General features: G+C 35.3%; 1 protein-coding gene across 5 annotated transcripts in view; it reads right to left on the reverse strand.

Moving 5' to 3' along the window:
• The window catches only part of OSBPL8 (oxysterol binding protein like 8), a 194054-nt gene that overhangs the window by 59296 nt on the left and 115979 nt on the right, over window positions 1–18779 (reverse strand). For all 5 annotated transcript variants that reach the window (XM_049694982.1, XM_004271572.4, XM_012533688.3 and 2 more), the window contains one exon: window positions 4145–4215. In XM_049694982.1, coding sequence (XP_049550939.1) covers window positions 4145–4215 — 71 coding nt within the window. The remainder of the gene's footprint in view (window positions 1–4144; window positions 4216–18779) is intronic.

Below are 18779 nucleotides of genomic sequence, written 5' to 3' on the forward strand. Positions count from 1 at the left end.
TGGTTTCTATTTCCCACAGCTTAATAGGAAAATGTGTATTATAATGTACTTTTTAGATACTATTAAGTGAAGAATACTAATAATATTAGCTTAAAAGTTAATGAAAATGAATGACTGTTTAACTCTTTACCAAGTACTATGTAAGTACTTTATATGTTCTGCTTCATTTAATCCTCAAAGCAACCTTATGAGATAGTTGTAGTTCCTCCTTTTGCTAATAAAGAAACTAAGACTAACAGATTAAATAACTTCCTAAAGTCACAGAGTCATAAGTAGACGATCTGGGATTTGTACTCTGGTGTGCCTAATTCTCAGTCTCATGCTCTTAGCCATCTCATCACATTTATTTCTCACCTTTTAAAACTGTTCATATAGAATCTTAGACTCAAATTTAAGACTTATCTTTACGAACAACAGGAAATCTATTTCCCTAGACATGACAAGATCTGGCTTGGAGATTCCTAAACGATTCTAGTATATAAGGGATCAGCAGGCCAGATGGCTGTCACATGAGCTTGGTAGATTACAGCACACATACTTCAAGGAATCCTTGCCATACTGTGTAGCTAGTTCTGAAAAAAGAAAAAAAGGATCCAGTGACCAAGTTCTATAGTCTTTTCAATGAAATACTACCAAAGTTTTCTGAATCAACAAGTTACCTTTTAAATACCAAGAATCATAAACTGTTTTTTTGTTGGAAATATTTTACTAAACTAAGTTTCCTCCTTTTATAAACTTACTGACCACTATTTTAATGATGATACCTTATGGGCTGTGCAACTATGGGAAGTTATTCAATGTCTTCCAGTCTTAGTTGCTCATTTATAAAATAAGGATATTCCTACCAAGTCATAGGGTTGCTTTGAGGGGTAAATGAGGTAGTGTGCATGATGTGTTTAACACAGTACTTGGTATACTGTGTTTCAGGTTTGTGACTATCCTCTAGATTGCAAGTGTTGACAAAAATATGACCTTTAGATAAATGGAACATTAACATATGAGAACACTTTCGACTTGCTTTGAAAACTATAAAATACTGCAGATATAAGGAATAATAACAATAATGATAAGTTACTATGACTATCAGATATTTTGATTTGGAAAGTTTTTTTTTTTTTAAATGTCCAAGGAAATATATTTTTTACAGCAAGAGGTAGATGATTTAGCAAACCTACAGCTAAGCAGACTGATGGCTGGAGAATCAAGTCAAGATCTCAGCTCAGAAACCCCTTATCCTTGTAATAGCATTCCTTTTATCCCACTAGAAATATTATTCATGCTGGCAATTCCTTTCATTGAGATGGACAGTTAAAAATGTATTTAAAAATGCTAAAAGGAAGATGGGATGATCTGATTAACTGATTTCTCCAATTCACTCATTTACAGGATGCCTGAGAAACAGGAACTGCCTTTATTTTTAAAATGGTGGGGGTTGGGGGGAAGAAGGATACCGTAAATTCAGTGACCAAAATGACAGTACTGATACTTTCTGCATCAAATTCATAAAAGTATAAGGTTAAAATTATTTAATGGTCTCAGTTATGCAGATCGATCATAGAAGGAATAACAAGATTTTGCTTCCCAAAGTTACTTAGGTAAGAACAAAATCTTCAGAATTCCATGAGAATAAGGTTTGATGATAAATGTATAAATTTTAGGATTGTTCTGAAAAACAAAAGAGTGGAATATATGTTAAAATATATAAGGACAAACTAGTGACTATGTATCTCTTAAGCTAACAGCATAAACCAAGATTAAATCTAAGGTAAGATAGAATCAATAAGATTCAGCTCTTGGAAAATAACAGAATGAGTACAATTTTACTTACACCAAATAGTTACCATGTCAAGAAGCCTATTCATTCACTGTAGTTCTTTATTCAAAGTAAGAAAAACGAATTCTCAAACACCTATTATTAATCAAGTACTTCATGAGGCACTTACAGCATCACAATCTGAGAGTTAGATCTTACCTCTTTTGTACAGATAAGAAAATTGAAGCCACTTTGAATTCTAGCTCTACCATTTTGACCCTTGAGAGTTATTTAACTTCTCTAAGCTTCGGTTTGTTCACTAATAAAATGGGGCCAATAATACCTGTCTTCTAGTATCCTTAAGAGAGTTAAAAAGACACTTAGCAAGCTCTTAGTACAAAGTAGCTATTAATGTCATTATAATTAGCATCTAAGAAGTCACAGGCATTATATGACAGTCAAGATTCAAACTCACTTTTTTGACCCTAAAGCAGTGAATGCTTGCGGTGCAGTAGAACTTTCTGAATAACAGAAATATTCTATATCTGAGTAGTCCAATATGGTAGCCACTAGCTATATGTGGCTAGTGAGCCATTGAGATGTGGCTAGTGTAAATGAGGAACCAAATTTCTAATTTTATTTAATTTTAATTAATTTTAATTTAAGGTTCATACACAACTAGGTGCTATTGTACTCAAGGTGCAGCCTGTGTTTCCTTTTATTTATTAATGCACAATGCTTCATTAAGGTATGTAAACTTGCTTTTCAGGCTCCCTGCCCTCCCTACCCCTCCTGCCCCTCCCTCACCCTCCCATTCAGAGACTACAGGTAGATGGCTGTGGTAGGTAGATCTGGAGTTTAGGGTTCTGAGTAGGAATACCACTGTTCTATATATTCACCAATTCTGGTACTAACTGCTTGAAAATAGGTTTTGAAAATTCCATAAATTTCGTTGTATTTCTAAGCATGGCAGAACCAAGATAAATCATCTCCTCATTATGCATCTCATATAAAACAATAAAGGTATTTCTCATGCATATGTTATATACAAAGTCCTACTAAATTTTCACCTTATGTACTTATATACATATAAGTACAGGATGGACCTTTATGTAATGAATACTTGAAAAGTTAAGTGTGAATAAAATCTGTGTAAAGCATATCACGGAATATGATAAAAAATATATCATGGAATCCTCTCAATCACTCACAAGAACAGGAACAAAATATGTAGGGTTTTACAAGCCAAGCCTACTGCTGAGAATAGCAGAGAATTTACTAGCTTAAGAAATAGATTTTCGGACTTCCCTGGTGGCACAGTGATTAAGAATCTGCCTGCCAGTACAGGGGACACAGGTTCGAGCCCTGGTCTGGGAAGATCCCACATGTCGCAGAGCAACTAAGCCCGTGTGCCACAACTACTGAGCCTGCGTTCTAGAGCCTGCGAGCCACAACTACTGAGCCCACGAGCCACAACTACTGAAGCCCACGTGCCTAGATCCTGTGCTCTGCAACAAGAGAAGCCACCGCAAGGAGAAGCCCACGCACCGCAACGAAGAGCAGCCCCCGCTCACTGCAACTAGAGAAAGCCTGCGTGCAGCAACAAAGACCCAATGCAGCCATAAATAAATAAACAAATAAATAATTTTTTTTAAAAAAAGATATAGATTTTCTTACAGTCATTGAAGTTTGATTCCACAAACATAAAAGCTTCTCCTGCTACTAAACCTGACCAGAAATAATAACAGTCAAAAGTCAAATCCATTGACGAATTATAGAAAATCTAGTGAATTACAAACCCATAGGAAAGTCAATGCAAGATACAATACTTTTCAAATTTCAATAGTACTCTTAAAGAAAAAATTCTCAACAGACTTAAGAATATGTACAAGTATCTCATTTGAAAATTACTAATTTAGGGAACTATGTCTTATTCTAAGAAAGTGCCTTTCAATTGCACACTATTATAGCAAGAGATGTTTGGCCTTTAACTGGTAAAATGTACGTGTTCTGATTGTCATTTGAATGAGCCCAAAACACTTAGAAATTAAAAAACAAAACAAAACAAAAAAACCCAATGAACCCTGACTATCTCTATTCTCTACATGGAACCCTCAGACTTCAGTCTGAGATATACTGCTATAGCAGACATACCAGAACAATATCACTCAGGAGAGAACCCTGGTTACCAATAGGCTATATTTCCAAGTAACCAACAGAACCTAAATCAGCCCCAGGGGAACTTTCCTTTTTTCATATATACTACCTGGCTTAGATATACCAACATAAAAACATCCCACAAAATTCTGATAGGATTTCAGTGTTAGTTCACTCGTCTTAAATATTAGAAAAATGTTGTGATCATATATTTGAGGACAACAATATGCTTACCTTGCTCTTTGACATAGAAAGGGAAGATTCATCTTTGTTTTGAGAAATGTCTTCCTTTCCTCTTTCAAACCCTTTAAAAACATAGTCATTATTTCAGTATCACCACATTTGAACACATATAGGCATTAAAAAGCAAATGCACATAAGTTATTCAATTTCAAATATACACTATATAATATTTGATATACATCAGTGCAAGAAGCCTAGACTCAACATACAGTTTTAAACTATTATAGTTTAAAGACTACTAAGGGATCATGTCACTAATAGTAATTCTTTAGAATAAATCAAGACTTACAGAGGCACTGGTGTCTTTCCCTGAACCCATCAACATAAGCTAAATATCTCTTTTCTCTGCTCATTCACTTGGCATGAATTCAGGACTCATGGAATTTTTATTTCAGTTAGCTGTTTTCTAACAAAGAACCAACCCAACATACTTTTCACACCTCTTGCCAAACTGGAAAACAACTCCAGAATGGGTGATAAAAGAATACTAGGGAAATAAATCTGAATTGAAGGACAGACTTTAAAAAAAATCTAATAATGTGTTTATTGTGAGAATTAAATGAGCATACATAGAAAGCAATTAGCATAGTAGTTGCAGACAGTATGTATTCAATTAACATTGACCCTTAATATTATCATCGTCACTGACTATTGTTATATAAATTCTAAAAGGATAAATCTAAAACATGAGTGCATTGGGATATATGCACACATCTTTCCTACCATGTAACACATTAATATAGCACTATCAAAAGCAATTAACAAGTTAATGTTGTAAGGGTACAATTAGAGAAACGTTAATGCTGAGATTTGTGTGGCAGGCATAAGAGGGGCAGTACTCATTTTAATGAAGTTCTTTCTACTTTTGAGGACAAGTAATATTAACTCTTCCCTACAACTATTTGTTCTGAGTCCAATAAAAGCCTATATAAAAATATAATCATTCATAAAGCAGCATTTATAAAGTTATCAGTATCAGTGCCTGAAGCATTTAAAAATCATTTCTAGCATATCAATGAGACCATTTATTCTGTATTTGATTTATATTAGCTAAAACAAATCCATTCCATTTTCTTAATTCAGAGATTTTGCTGATTTTTTTTTTTTTTTGTAATATGAAGAAGGAATCTTTTTCTTTTTTTTTTTCCATCTCTGATAAGCAGAAAGATCAGGCAATCCTAAAACCAAGGAGGGAAAAAAAGAAACCTGTTTCATAAATCTAACATGGAATTTTAAAGGAAAACTTACCAGGATTTGAAACTTTAGCGTAAAGCAAACCAAACTTACATAATTCAGTTTAAAAATTCTAAAATATTTATTCAGAGTAATAAACATTTTGTAATAAGTAATTCTTAATTCTAATGAATTAACACAAATTATTTCAATGATCTTGTAAATAGATGTACAAGAGAACAAAGACTTTCTAAAAGTATATATTATGAATGGAAAAAAGATGATGTTTTTCTTTATTCTCCTAAGAACTGAATTTTACTTAAATTTCTCTAGTTTGGTTTTGGTTTCAGCTCAATCTAGGTCAATCCATTTATTAGACTAAGAAAAATGCCCACTTCACTGTGTATACATTCACATATTATTTTAAAAACAGAACAGTAAATTAAAACAAAGTGGAAGTTACAAATCTGAACAGACTTTTTTTGAACATGCAAATATGTCTTGCAGAAAGTTTCAAATGTTGGAAAAGGACACATACGAAAGCAAGATGAAACTAAACAAGAAAAACAAAAAAAAGGGCACTCATAAACATAGGTTGTATATTATGTCAGACCAATAAATGAATCCCATTTTAAAAGATTTTCTATACCTCAAACTAGCAAATCAAATCATTATTTTAAAAGCTGGCCCTGATGACTTCCAAGTTATTTAAAATTACAGCGGATAAAGCAAAAGGCTAAGTCTGGTCCAATACTTTGAGTTTCAGCTAAGTGCAAATAAGCAGATGAGTAGCTTAAAGTGCAATGACCACATAAAAGTGTTCAAAAGCCTTAAACAGAAAATATTGCCATACTGTACACTAAGTTTTCAAGGGTAATTCCAAGGTAGGCAAAGCAAAAAGCAACACATGAAGGACTCTTTCTTTAGACTGGATAAAGGTGGCTTCCTAAAAACATGAAAAATAATCATCTTAAAATGTCAGCGAAAGTATTATATTTGTTAGAAGCCAAAAAGGGCTCCCCCAAAATAATTCTTAGACTTTTGTTTTCCATGTATAGGGATTTTAAATTACTTAAAAATTACTCCTTTATTTCCTAAAAATGTGATATTATAGATAAAATCCTGAAGCCTACAATACATTATTGACCATTGTCAATAATGCAGAACAGTTTCAGATCATGACTTTTTACAAAGTTTGCTTATTAGCGATATTAGGTATTAAATTCTCTTCCTACTATCCTCCTCACTGCTACCATGAGATAGAAACCTACATCCCCACGCAAATGGCTAAGATCAAAAGGACTAAGACCATCCAAATCCAGGTTAGGTTAGAATACAGAGCAACCGGAACTCTATTCACTGCTGGTGGGACTACAAATAGCATAGTCACTTTGGAAAACTATTTGACAGTATCTCCTAAAGCTGAAAGTACGCATATTCTAAGACAGAGCACTTCTGATCCTAGCTATACCCAACAGAGATGAGTGTGTCCATGTTCGTTAAAAGACAGGTACAAAAATGTTCACAGCAGTTTTATTCATAATAGCAAAATCTGGAGCCAACTCAAATGACTATTAATAGTAGAATAAATGAATACATTATATTCACACAATGAAATGATACACAGCAATGAAAAAGAACCAATTACCAATACACAAAACAACAAACAGAATAAAGAGTAGAAAAAGCCACCTCTCCCCATCAAAAAAAAAAGCACATATCATATACCATATGATTCCATTTATATAAAGATCAGGAACTAGCAAACCTAATCTATGGTGCTAGAGGCTGGAACAGTGGTTTATCTTTGTTGTAGGAGGAACTGACTGGGGTGGGCATGAGAGGGTCTTCTGGGTAACTGGGAAATGGTTACACATATCGATACATAACTAAAAATTCAAAAAGTTGTACACTTAACTATGTGTAAGTTATGCCTGAATAAAAAAATTTTTTTAATTCAGATATCCTTCCCTATTCGTCTAGTTTATTAGACCTCTCCTGCTATGACGTCCTTTCTTACTTAATCTATATCCCTTTAACATATCCTGCTCTGGGCTAATTCTGATTCATTCATCAACAATGATGATAATTATGGGGATAATTAACATAATAATATTTATGAAAACAACAATAAAGCAACCAATATCCACTTGTAGGAACACTTGTGATTTTTTGTTGTTGTTGTTTTTGCGGTACACAGGCCTCTCACTGTTGTGGCCTCTCCTGCTGCGGAGCACCGGCTCAGGACGCCGCAGGCTCAGTGGCCATGGCTCACGGGCCCAGCCGCTCCGCGGCATGTGGGATCCTCCCGGACCGGGGCTGAACCTGTGTCCCCTGCATCGGCAGGCAGACTCTCAGCCACTGTGCCACCAGGGAAGCCCAACACTTGTGACTACGGCTTGTCTTTTAATTCTATGCATGGTCTCCTTGATGAATAGCTCTTGATTTTAAGGTTGTCAAATTTAGCAATTTCATTCTTTTAATGGTTAGTGCTTTTTGGTCTTAAGAAAGTCTCCCCTAAATCTGTGGTCATGAAGATATTTTCCAATAATGTAGTAGTAAACAGAGTTTACTTTCTCTTACTAATTCAATGGACTATGATTCCTGAATAAATTAGCACTCTGCCCCTAATTCTAATTTGTTAACAGAATACAAGTGTTATCAGCATTGATAAGGTATAAGCTTTTTATATACTTCAGTAAAATTTGGTTCATTAATGTTTAGATATAATACAGCAAGTTTTATGCTGCTTTAATCTTGTTAAAATGAGATTATATACACATATCTACAAATGCAGATTGAATAAGTATTTACAAAATATAGAATTGCTACATAAACTATACTGAATACAGCCAAGAATCAAGAAATTGTATAAGAAAAAAATCTCTGAGAAGTCAAAACATACTAAACAGATCTATCTATGTACTAAAGCTTACACAGAGTGACTATAAACATCTTTGTTCAAAGTTTATTTATTCCAATTTCTAGGTACATGGACAAAGGGTACCATTTCTATTTTATAACTCATCATAAAGAAAAAGGCCATACCAATATTATTCCTTAAGGTAGAAGTAACAAAAAAAAAGGGGGGGGGTAGATTTTCCTAAGGAAAACTAAAATGATAAAAGGGTTGTGGTCAAAGTGGTAAAACAAAGTTATCTTTAAATATCACTAATGTAGAACCTCTCTTTCTCTAATGATGTCAGATAAATCAATAAAATGTCCCAGAAAAAATTATATTTTTTACTTTTAACTTAAAAGAAATACATAAAAAGCCACTTCTTTGAAGTACCTAATTCTACTTCTTAGCTGATAAAATAAAACATATTTTAAAAAGCTTTTTATCATGGCTGGTTGTAATAAAACTGCTGGTTGTATTAAGAGCAATATGGAAGCATCCCTATGAATACGATTTTCTCTATTTCAAGAATTAGAAAACAAAGCCAACCATTTACTTTTCCATTCAAACAAATCTATCTAGAATGACCTTCAATACTTTCTTTGAGAATAGAAACTGACAATTCTGTCTTCAATTACCTAGTGAAGTAAAAACCAAATTTCTAAACAGGGAAGTTTTCTATTGTTTAGTAATGTAACCTGATTATTCTTTATATTAAGTAGACTCATGGCATGAAGGTCAGCAAACATGTGCTAGCAAGCTTGCTGGCTTAAAAAAAGAAAATCAAGAAGACAAAGACAAATACAGAAATGGAACTAAGTCACACTGTAAAAGCAAATAAGTACAGTATTTAACAACATTAAAAACATTTCTGTGTGTTGCATTTTCAGAGCCACTTGTGAACATAGACAAATAGTAAAATTTACACCATTTTGAGAACATTAAAGAAGCATGATAGTAATCATGCTACACTAAGAAGACTAAATTACGGACTATGAATGTTGTTTAAAGCTTATGCTACTCAGGCAACAGTTCAGGACTATGGTTTCCAATTCTTTTCGGAAACCCTGTTAGAAAAGAAAATGAAATCAGTGAATTTACAATAATTTACTTAATTGCCCAAGTAACACTTTCTACAAGTTGTTTCATCATCTCAAAAGAATGCGTATACTGCCTAGCGGCATGAATACTCACAAAAGCTAAGAATAAAGGTTAGTGTGAAAAATGAAAATATAATTCGAATTTCACAAAATGTGTGTCAGAAAAATATATAAACAATTAGGGCGCAGTGGTTGCGAGTCCGCCTGCTGATGCAGGAGACGCGGGTTCGTGCCCAGGTCTGGGAAGATCCCACGTGCCATGGAGCGGCTGGGCTCCTGAGCCATGGCCGCTGGGCCTGCGCGTCCAGAGCCTGTGCTCCGCAACGGGAGAGGCCACAGCAGTGAGAGGCCCGCGTACCACAAAACAACAACAACAACAAAAAAACAATTAAAACAAGCACCAGTTTCAGTCAATACTTCTTTACCATGAGTATTAAAAGAATATTTTTATTTTAAAAGAAAAATACAACCTTAAAAGAGTAGATATGATTATGTAGCAGCTTAATATTTTGAAAACAAAACAGAGACTATTTATATTTTAAAATCTATAACCAAATATTTGCTACAATAAAGCTTTTTCAAGCAATAAAAGATCAGCTTACATCTACATCTCATTGACCAAGTGTTTAATGTCCGAATCATAGCTGTCAATGCCTAATTTCATTTAATAAATACTATCAGAAAAATAACATTTTTTAAGCAAAAACTTATGATACCCAAACACATCTAACAACACAAAGTAAGGCATTTCCAAAATTATATTTAGGTAGAAAACTTCACGTTAGTCAGGACTTAAGCTATTAAAGTTTAAACTAAACATCAATTTTCACATAGTTACTATTTTGCTTGAAATAGTCTAACAAGTATCAATATTAAATATGTGGGTTTCATTTGCAATTGGTTTATCTATAGAATTTTATCTGAAGTCTAGAAAGGGCTTTATTTTTATCAAAGGGTTATAATATTTATTTCAATAATTAAAGCAAAAATTTATGCTATCAGCACTCAAGATTCATACTTCACTGAATCATTAGTTTTCAAGTTCAAGTTTAAAGAGACTGTAAAAGAAAATATGGAAAAGCCAAGCCATATAGCAGCAGTTACTAAAATCTAACCTTTCACTATAGAATTGTTTTAACAAAAGCAGTTTTAAGATGTTAAAACATCTAGTTTATTTTAATAAAAAATCTATAAGAAATTAAGAAAAGAATGCAAGATTAAACAAACAAACCTGGCAACGAAGGAGAAAGTTCATTGTATCCTCCAAATGAAGCATTCCGGACCAGCTTTCGGCCATCAATTCGTGGAGGAAATAAAACAGGCGAAACCACAGTACAGGAAGAAAATCTACGTTGTTGTGAGCTCTCTTCCTTCATGGCTTAGAAAGTCTATTTAATGTATATGCTCACCCAGAAGCCTACTTAGACGAATATGGCAATGACAGGCTTTTCTCTCACATCCCAATATAGCAAAACCCACCAGCACAAACAAAGGACACACATATTTAACAGCAAAGGAGAAGGACCAGAGACTGTCAAATCAGCAATAAACAGATAGAGAAAGAGACTGGCAGAAAAGGCACTAAGTCATGCTGCTGGGGTTTTTTAAAAAATGAACTGATAAACAAGAAAGGCTATTCCACCGTTTCACCTTTTTATCAAACCAGTAATGCCCTGGGTTGAGTTGCTGCTTTAGGAAAACAAAGCAAGATCAATACTTAGAGATTCAGGCTGAAGTAATAAGATCAGTTTCTCTTTTCCCAAAAAACGCAATCCTCTTCTCATATCCATTACATTTTTATAGTATCGGCCACACTTCCCACCTCTTCCAATTCTTTCCTTTCCAGCTTTTGCTTACTTTAAAAATGGATATACACATAACACTGTTTATCCTTCCTGAAGCTTCTAGATTTATATCTAATCTACTGCTTGCTTCAGCCATGATTAAGAATTCATAAGGAAAGATATTCTTTCACGCTCGGTTCTGATGGATTCCAGCGGCTAAAGCAGAGAACAAACATTTAAGTTTTACCTCTAGTAGGGACATATGCATCATTAAGACAGTGTTAATGCAAACCAATCAACAGAAAAGATTAAAAGGACACCATTAATAATGCTGCATGCCCCAATATATGTTTCTTTGAAACAGCTGCTGTAGTTCCTCTTCATTACACTTAAACTTTTCAAAATATATAATCTACCAACAAGTATTTTCCACTTAAAACTCTCTTATTAAAAAAATGTAACTTTATTATCACAGTAACAGATGGAAATATCTTTCTTTTCTAGGTTAAAACTAAGTGACTGGTATGATCCCACATCATTAAATCTAACAGGAAAGGCCCATAGCCAAAATGATACACTATGTCGTCTCTTTATTCCTAATCTTTAAAACTCCAGAGAATTCTTTCCTACTTATATTAAAATCCATTTGCCTCACTCTACACCTTAACTAAAATTAAAAACTCTAAGTCAATTACTTTCTCTATTTCCTCTAGACTGCTTTTTCTGATCACAGTTCTTTCAACCTGGAAATACACCTCCTTAGCTAGACAACAACAACTCAATTACAACTGATTTAGTGGTTCATTTTATAGACCTTAGTATAAGATCTGTTTCCTTCCTTACTATGCATACACTTCAAGGCTGGTTCTCCACTCATATACAACAGCATCCCATATAGTCTCAGACTGTTTCTCTTCACAAGAAAGGACACTTAAAAATAAACAAACAATATATACATAACATATTATTTCTTTGACAAAGGTATTTCAAAATCAATTAGTAGTAAAAACAGTTTATGGTTGATACCTACAACTATAACACTGTGTGTTTGTTTTTTGGGTTGTTTTTTTTCTCTTTTCTCCATGCCATGAAACATAGATTACCATTTAATACAGGCAAAAGAAAAATAATTATAATTAATTCATGCAATGGTACTTGGCTCTCAAGACATGAAGAATATAACATCAAAAAAGGCATTTATAGTATAATGGTTAAACAGGATTTTAAATTAAAACTGCCTGGGTCCAAATCCTAGCTCTATCCTAGCTGGATGCATTTGAGCAATTGACTTAATTTCTCTGGGTCTCTGTTTCCTCATCTATAAAATGCTAATAATATTCCCTATATTACAGGATTGTTATAAGGATCAAATTGGATAATATACATGTAAAATCAAGAACGGTTCCAGGTTAAAAAAGATACTGACCTAATGTATTCCCTCCTAAAACTTGACAAAAATGACAGGAAACGAGTATTTTTTAAAAAATATAAGCAGGTATGGGTATGTATCCCACAAGCATGTATCCAGGAGAAGATACATCAACAACATAAGTTTGACAGTGGAGAGAATGAAAGGAACTTGTAGTCACTGTCCTGCAGATTCAGGAAAGTTTAACCACAAACCAGCAGTGGTAAAAACTGAGAACTAATCCTACTCATGGCGAAGAATCCTTGTGCATATAATTTACAGCACCAAGATCAGGAATCAGACAAGTTACTGACATCAACAATACTGAAATCAAGACAAAAATACAGGCAAGGCCTTCAAAATTAGAAGGAAATGACTTCTAATTTAGTATTCCATACCCAGTCAAATTATCAATTACATATTAGGATAAAATATATTTTTAGATATGCAAGGTCTTAAAAATTTACTTTCCATGAATGTTTTTAAAGAATTTACTAGAGTAGCCATTCTCACCTGGGGTTCTACAATAGAAATAGGCCTAATGCACTAAAACATCCACTCTTCAGAATGAATTAACTTTTTTCTCCCATGCATCTATAATGGTTCTAATCATGTACCATATACTTGGGAGAATTGAGAAAATATTCACCTATATTATTTTCCACAGGTCTTCCTTACTTCCCTCTAAGGAACTTCCTTGAGAAAGGCTATACAAAAATATATGCTCTAGGGCTTCCCTGGTGGCGTAGTGGTTAAGAATCCGCCTGCCAGTGCAGGATACACGGGTTCGAGCCCTGGTCCAGGAAGATCCCACATGCTGCAGAGCAACTAAGCCCATGCGCCACAACTACTGAGCCTGTGCTCTAGGGCCCAAGAGCCACAACTGCTGAAGCCCATGCTCCTAGAGCCCGTGCTCCACAGCAAGAGAAGCCACCGCAATGAGAAGCCCACGCACTGCAATGAAGAGTAGCCCCTGCTTGCCGCAACTAGAGAAAGCCCGCGCAGCAATAAAGACCCAACGCAGCCAAAAATAAAGTAAATAAATTCGTGCTCCGGTCTGGGAAGATCCCACATGCCACGGAGAGGCTGGGCCTGTGAGCCATGGCCGCTGAGCCTGCGCGTCCGGAGCCTGTGCTCCACCAACGGGAGAGGCCACAACAGTGAGAGGCCCGCATACTGCAAAAAAAAAAAAAAAAAAAAAATATATATATATATATATATATATATACTCTACCAAAAAGTGATGGCAAATTAAGAATGCATGGAATACAGAAAACAGGATACTGAACTTAAAAAACTGTCATCACCAAACATCTCCTACTATCTCTTTTTGACCCAAAAGACAAATTCTGTGGGTGAACTTTGCCCAAATTCTTTTCTGACCTTGGCTTGTCTTGACAGTATGCTGATGAAGCTTTTTCTCTTTCTCTCAGCCCCTGATGTCTGGATAAACTGAGGATACTCCAAATATGTTGAACTGTTTTTTCTTAAAGACTTTATTTTTAGAGCAGTTTTAGATTCACAGCAACATTAAGAGGAAGGTACAGATATTTCCCATATACCCCCTGCCTCCACACATGCATGGCCTCTGCCATTATAAATTTCCCACACCAGAGTAGAACATTTGTTACAACTGATGAATCTGTATTAACACATCATCATCACCCGAAGTCCACAGCGTACTTTAGGACAGAATACCCAACCTTTCTGGCACCAGGGACCGGTTTTGCAGAAGACAATTTTTCCACAGACCGGGGCGGGGGGCGGGGGGATGGCTCAGGCGGTAACGCGAGCAAGGGGGAGCGGCAGATGTGGCTTCGCTCGCTCGCCTGCCGCTCACCTCCTGCTCTGCAGCCCTGTTCCTAACAGGTTCCTAACAGTGATTTTCACTGCCCTAAAAATCTTCTGTGCTTCAACTATTCATTCCTCCCTCCTCTCTAACTCCTGGAAACCACTAATCTTTACTGTGTCCATAATTCTGCCTCCACCATAATGTCAGGTAACTGGTATCATACAGTCTGAAGCCTTTTCAGGTCGGCTTCCTTCACTTAGCAATATGCATTTCAGGTTCCTCTATGGCTTGATATCTCATTTCTTTATTTTTTTTGTTAATTTATTTATTAATTTTTGGCTGTGTCAGGTCTTAGTTGCGCACGCAGGATCTTTCGTTGTAGCATGTGGGCTCTTTGCTGCGGTGTGTGCAGGCTTCTCTCTAGTTGTGGCATGCGGGCTCCAGAGCGCGCGGGCTCAGCAGTCGTGGCACATGGGCTCTCCAGTTGTGGTGCGCAGGCTCAGTAGTTGCATTGCGAGAGCCCAGTTGCCCCGCAGCATATGGGATCTTAGTACCCCCACCAGGGATCAAACCCACGTTCCCTGCATTGGAAGGTGGATTCTTAACCACTGGACCACCAGGGAAGTCCCAATATCTCATTTCTTTTTAGCTCTAAACAATATTCCACTGTCTGGATGCATCACAGTTTATTTATCCTTTCACCTACAGAAGGACAAAACTTGGTTGCTTCCAAGTTTTGGCAATTATAAAATAAAGTTGTTATAAACATCTTTGTGTAGGTTTTGTGAGGACATAAATTCTCAACCCCTTTGGATAAATATCAAGCAGTGTGACTGCTTGACCATATGGTAAGAATATGATTTAGTTTTGTAAGAAACCTCCAAACTGTCCTCTGAAATGATTGTACCGTTGTGCAGTTCCACCAACAATGAACGAGAGTTCCTGCTGTTCCACATCCTTGCCAGCATTTCACGATGTCAATGTTCCAGATTTTGGCCATCCTAATAGGCGTGCAGTGGTTATATCTTGTTGTTTTAATTTGTACTTCCCTGATGACATATGACATGGAACATCTTTTCATATGCTTACTTGCTATCTGTATATCTTCTCTGGTGAGGTGTCTGTTAAGGTCTTTGGCCCATTTTTTAATCGAGTTGTTTTCTTATTGTTAGAACTCTTTGTATATCATTGGATAAGTCCTTTCTAGGTGTGCCTTTTGCAAATATTTTCTCCCAGTCTTTGGCTTGTGAGCTCATTCTCTTGTCACTTTCTTTCACAAAGCAAAAGTTTTAAATTTAAATGTTCTATTTTCTACCTATTCTTGGTAGGACATGGTGAACTAAAAGGCAGAAAATACCTTTCATGACCATATTACTGTAAGGTATCTAGTACCGGAACTGCAAGCTATGATGAACCCTATGTATCCCAGGGCTCACTTGCCCAGTGCTTTCCAAAGAAGAGATTCCTGTTAAACTCTCAAAGAAATCAAAGCCAAACTATAACCCAGAGACTCTATTCAGCTTATCTTTTCCTGGGAATCGTTATGACTGACAAGGGCCTAATTTCCAAAACATACAAACAGCTCATAGAACTCAATAACAACAACAACAAAAACCCAATAATAAAATAGGTAGAAGAGCAAAGAAGACATACAAATGGCCAATAGGCACATGAAAAGATGCTCAACATTGCTAATTACTAAAGAAATGCAAATCAAAACTACAATGAGGTATCACCTCACACTGGCCAGAATGGCCATCATTAAAAAGTCTACAAATAACAAATGCTGGAGAGGGTGTGGAGAAAAGAGAACCCTCCTACACTGTTGCTGAGAATGTAAATTGGTGCAGACACTATGGAAAACAGTATGGAGGTTCCTTAAAAAACTAAAAAGAGAATTGCCATATGATCCAGCAATCCCACTTGTAGGCATATATCCAGAGAAAACGCTAATTTGAAAAGATACACACACTCCTATGTTCATAGCAGCACAATTTACAATAGCCAAGACATGGAAGCAAGCTAAATGTCCATCGACAGATGAATGGATAAAGAAGATGTGGTATATATACACAATGGAACACTACTTAGCCATAAAAAAGAATGAAATAATGCCATTTGCAGCAACATGGATGGACCTAGAGATTATCATACTAAGTAAGTCAGACAAAGAAAGACAAAAATCATATGATATCACTTATAAGAATATGACACAAATGAACTTATTTACAAAAACAGAAATAGACTCACAGACATAGAAAACAAACTTATGGTTACCAAATGGGAAAGGGGGTGGGGAAGGGATAAATTAGGAGTTTGGGATTAGCAGATACAAACCTATATATATATGTATAGCTGAATCACTTTGCTGCACTATACCAAAACTAACACAGCATTGCAAATCAACTATACTTCAATAAAAAATCTTTAGGACTTCCCTGGTGGCACAGTGGTTAAGAATCCGCCTGCCAATGCAGGGGACATGGGTTCGATCCCTAGTCTGGGAAGATCCCACATGCCACAGAGCAATTAAGCCCGTGAGCAACAATTACTGAGCCCACGCACTGCAACTATTGAAGCCCACACGCCAAAACTACTGAGGCTGCATGCTGCAACTACTGAAGCCCGCGCACCCAGAGCCTGTGCTCCTCAACAAGAGAAGCCACCACAATGAGAAGCCCGTGCACCGCAGCAAAGAGTAGCCCCCGCTCGCCACAACTAGAGAGAAAGCCATGCAGCAACGAAGGACCCAAACGCAGCCCCCCAAAAAAAAAAAATTAAATAAAAAAATTTTTTTTTAAAGACCTGCAGCATAATCACATTTACTGTGCCTCGCTGGCTAGATTCAACTACTGTAAAACTTATAGCAAAGCTGAACATTCTTCAAACATATCTGGGTTAACATTTGAATTTATCATCTCTCTCATTTTACACTACATTATCTATGTATGAAAACAAGAAAAATTACAAAACAAGAATGTTGTAAGATCATCATAATAGTTTTGAAAGTCATGTGAAACACTTATATTAGAAATAGATTTTGACCTATGGATAAACTTACTTATTTTGAACATGCTTCTCAAAATTCAAGTTACCACTCATTGGTAAGTTGAAAATCAATTTAGTGACTCACAAATAGCTTTAAAAAAATGAAACAGAATAAGCCAAGATAGGAAATATTAGAGTGCATCATACTCTGATATTAAAAGGCGAGTTGTTTCATCAATCATTTAAGACTTTTTATATAACTACACACACATTATGTTTTGGGTAGTGACATAAAATGTATTTCTTACATGGATCACTGTCAAAATAGGAAAACACTGACATAAATGATATTATTCCTTTTGAAATTCCCTAACACTAAAAAGAACTAATATCTCCTTGCCACTAGAGACCAACTACATATATTATCTTTGGTCTAGGGACTCTTTCCATATTAAAATGGCAGACATTTGAGCAGAGGAAAAAACCACAAAAGGCCATAATAAGAAGATCTTTAGATGTTCCTGCTATATGCCCAAAGAAAATGCCCAGCTTCAACTACTTTCTATAGAGCCAAAAGATTAGGACTGGAGAAGGCATCTCACTGTAATAACAGAACTCCAATGAGTTCCCTGGACAAATTCCAGACCATCTTTATTTTAAAAACAGATGAAGCAAACATAGCTGATATTCTGGAATCATCTAATTTGGTAGTTGGAAAATCCATCTAAACTCTATAAAGTTCCATATGCACACTCATGATAAAATATATTGATTTAAATTATGATGAAAGTATTGTAAGAGCTATATACTTTATCTTGAATCCCAAGATAATAAACTTAGGCTTTAAGAGATTTTAAAATCCTTAAAGCAGCAAGAAGAGTTGGAAAAAGATCAAAATACTGAAAACAAAAATCAACCAATAAGAATTTAAGAAAGTATTATGTCCAAACATGAAGAGAACCACTGCCCTAAAAAATGAACTAAATATCTGAAGGTGGTACTATACAAATTCAGCAGTAAGTTTCCTTATAGAGCATGAAATTTAAAAAATAATATAGCTATTTACTATTATTTAAGCAGCACAGGGTTAGCAAAAAAGTCTATTAATAACCTTTCAAAGAACATATAAATTAAGATGGTTGATAATGACCTTTGCTTTAAAATATAAAACACAACAATAAAGTTCTCAGTCAATTTCCATCCTCCAATATGACAATTAATTTCTTAGCTGTAATTAGTAAAATTTCATTGATGATTATATGGCTTGAAAATTATACAAAGCAATCTTATTATCCCACATTACCTCAGAAAATAACTGTAGCTTCTCAGCGTTAAATACGTTCTCAACAGCACATGTAAATGCACATACAAAATTAAAAGGATGGCTTAGTATAATTTTAGACTGGATAGCATTCTTGTCTATATATCCATATTCACAGCAATAAGTGTAAGACAGTACTTTCCTTTGGATGAAAAGTTCTT

This window comes from Orcinus orca, chromosome 11 (genome assembly GCF_937001465.1).
Source record: "Orcinus orca chromosome 11, mOrcOrc1.1, whole genome shotgun sequence".
Taxonomy (NCBI): Eukaryota; Metazoa; Chordata; class Mammalia; order Artiodactyla; family Delphinidae; genus Orcinus; species Orcinus orca.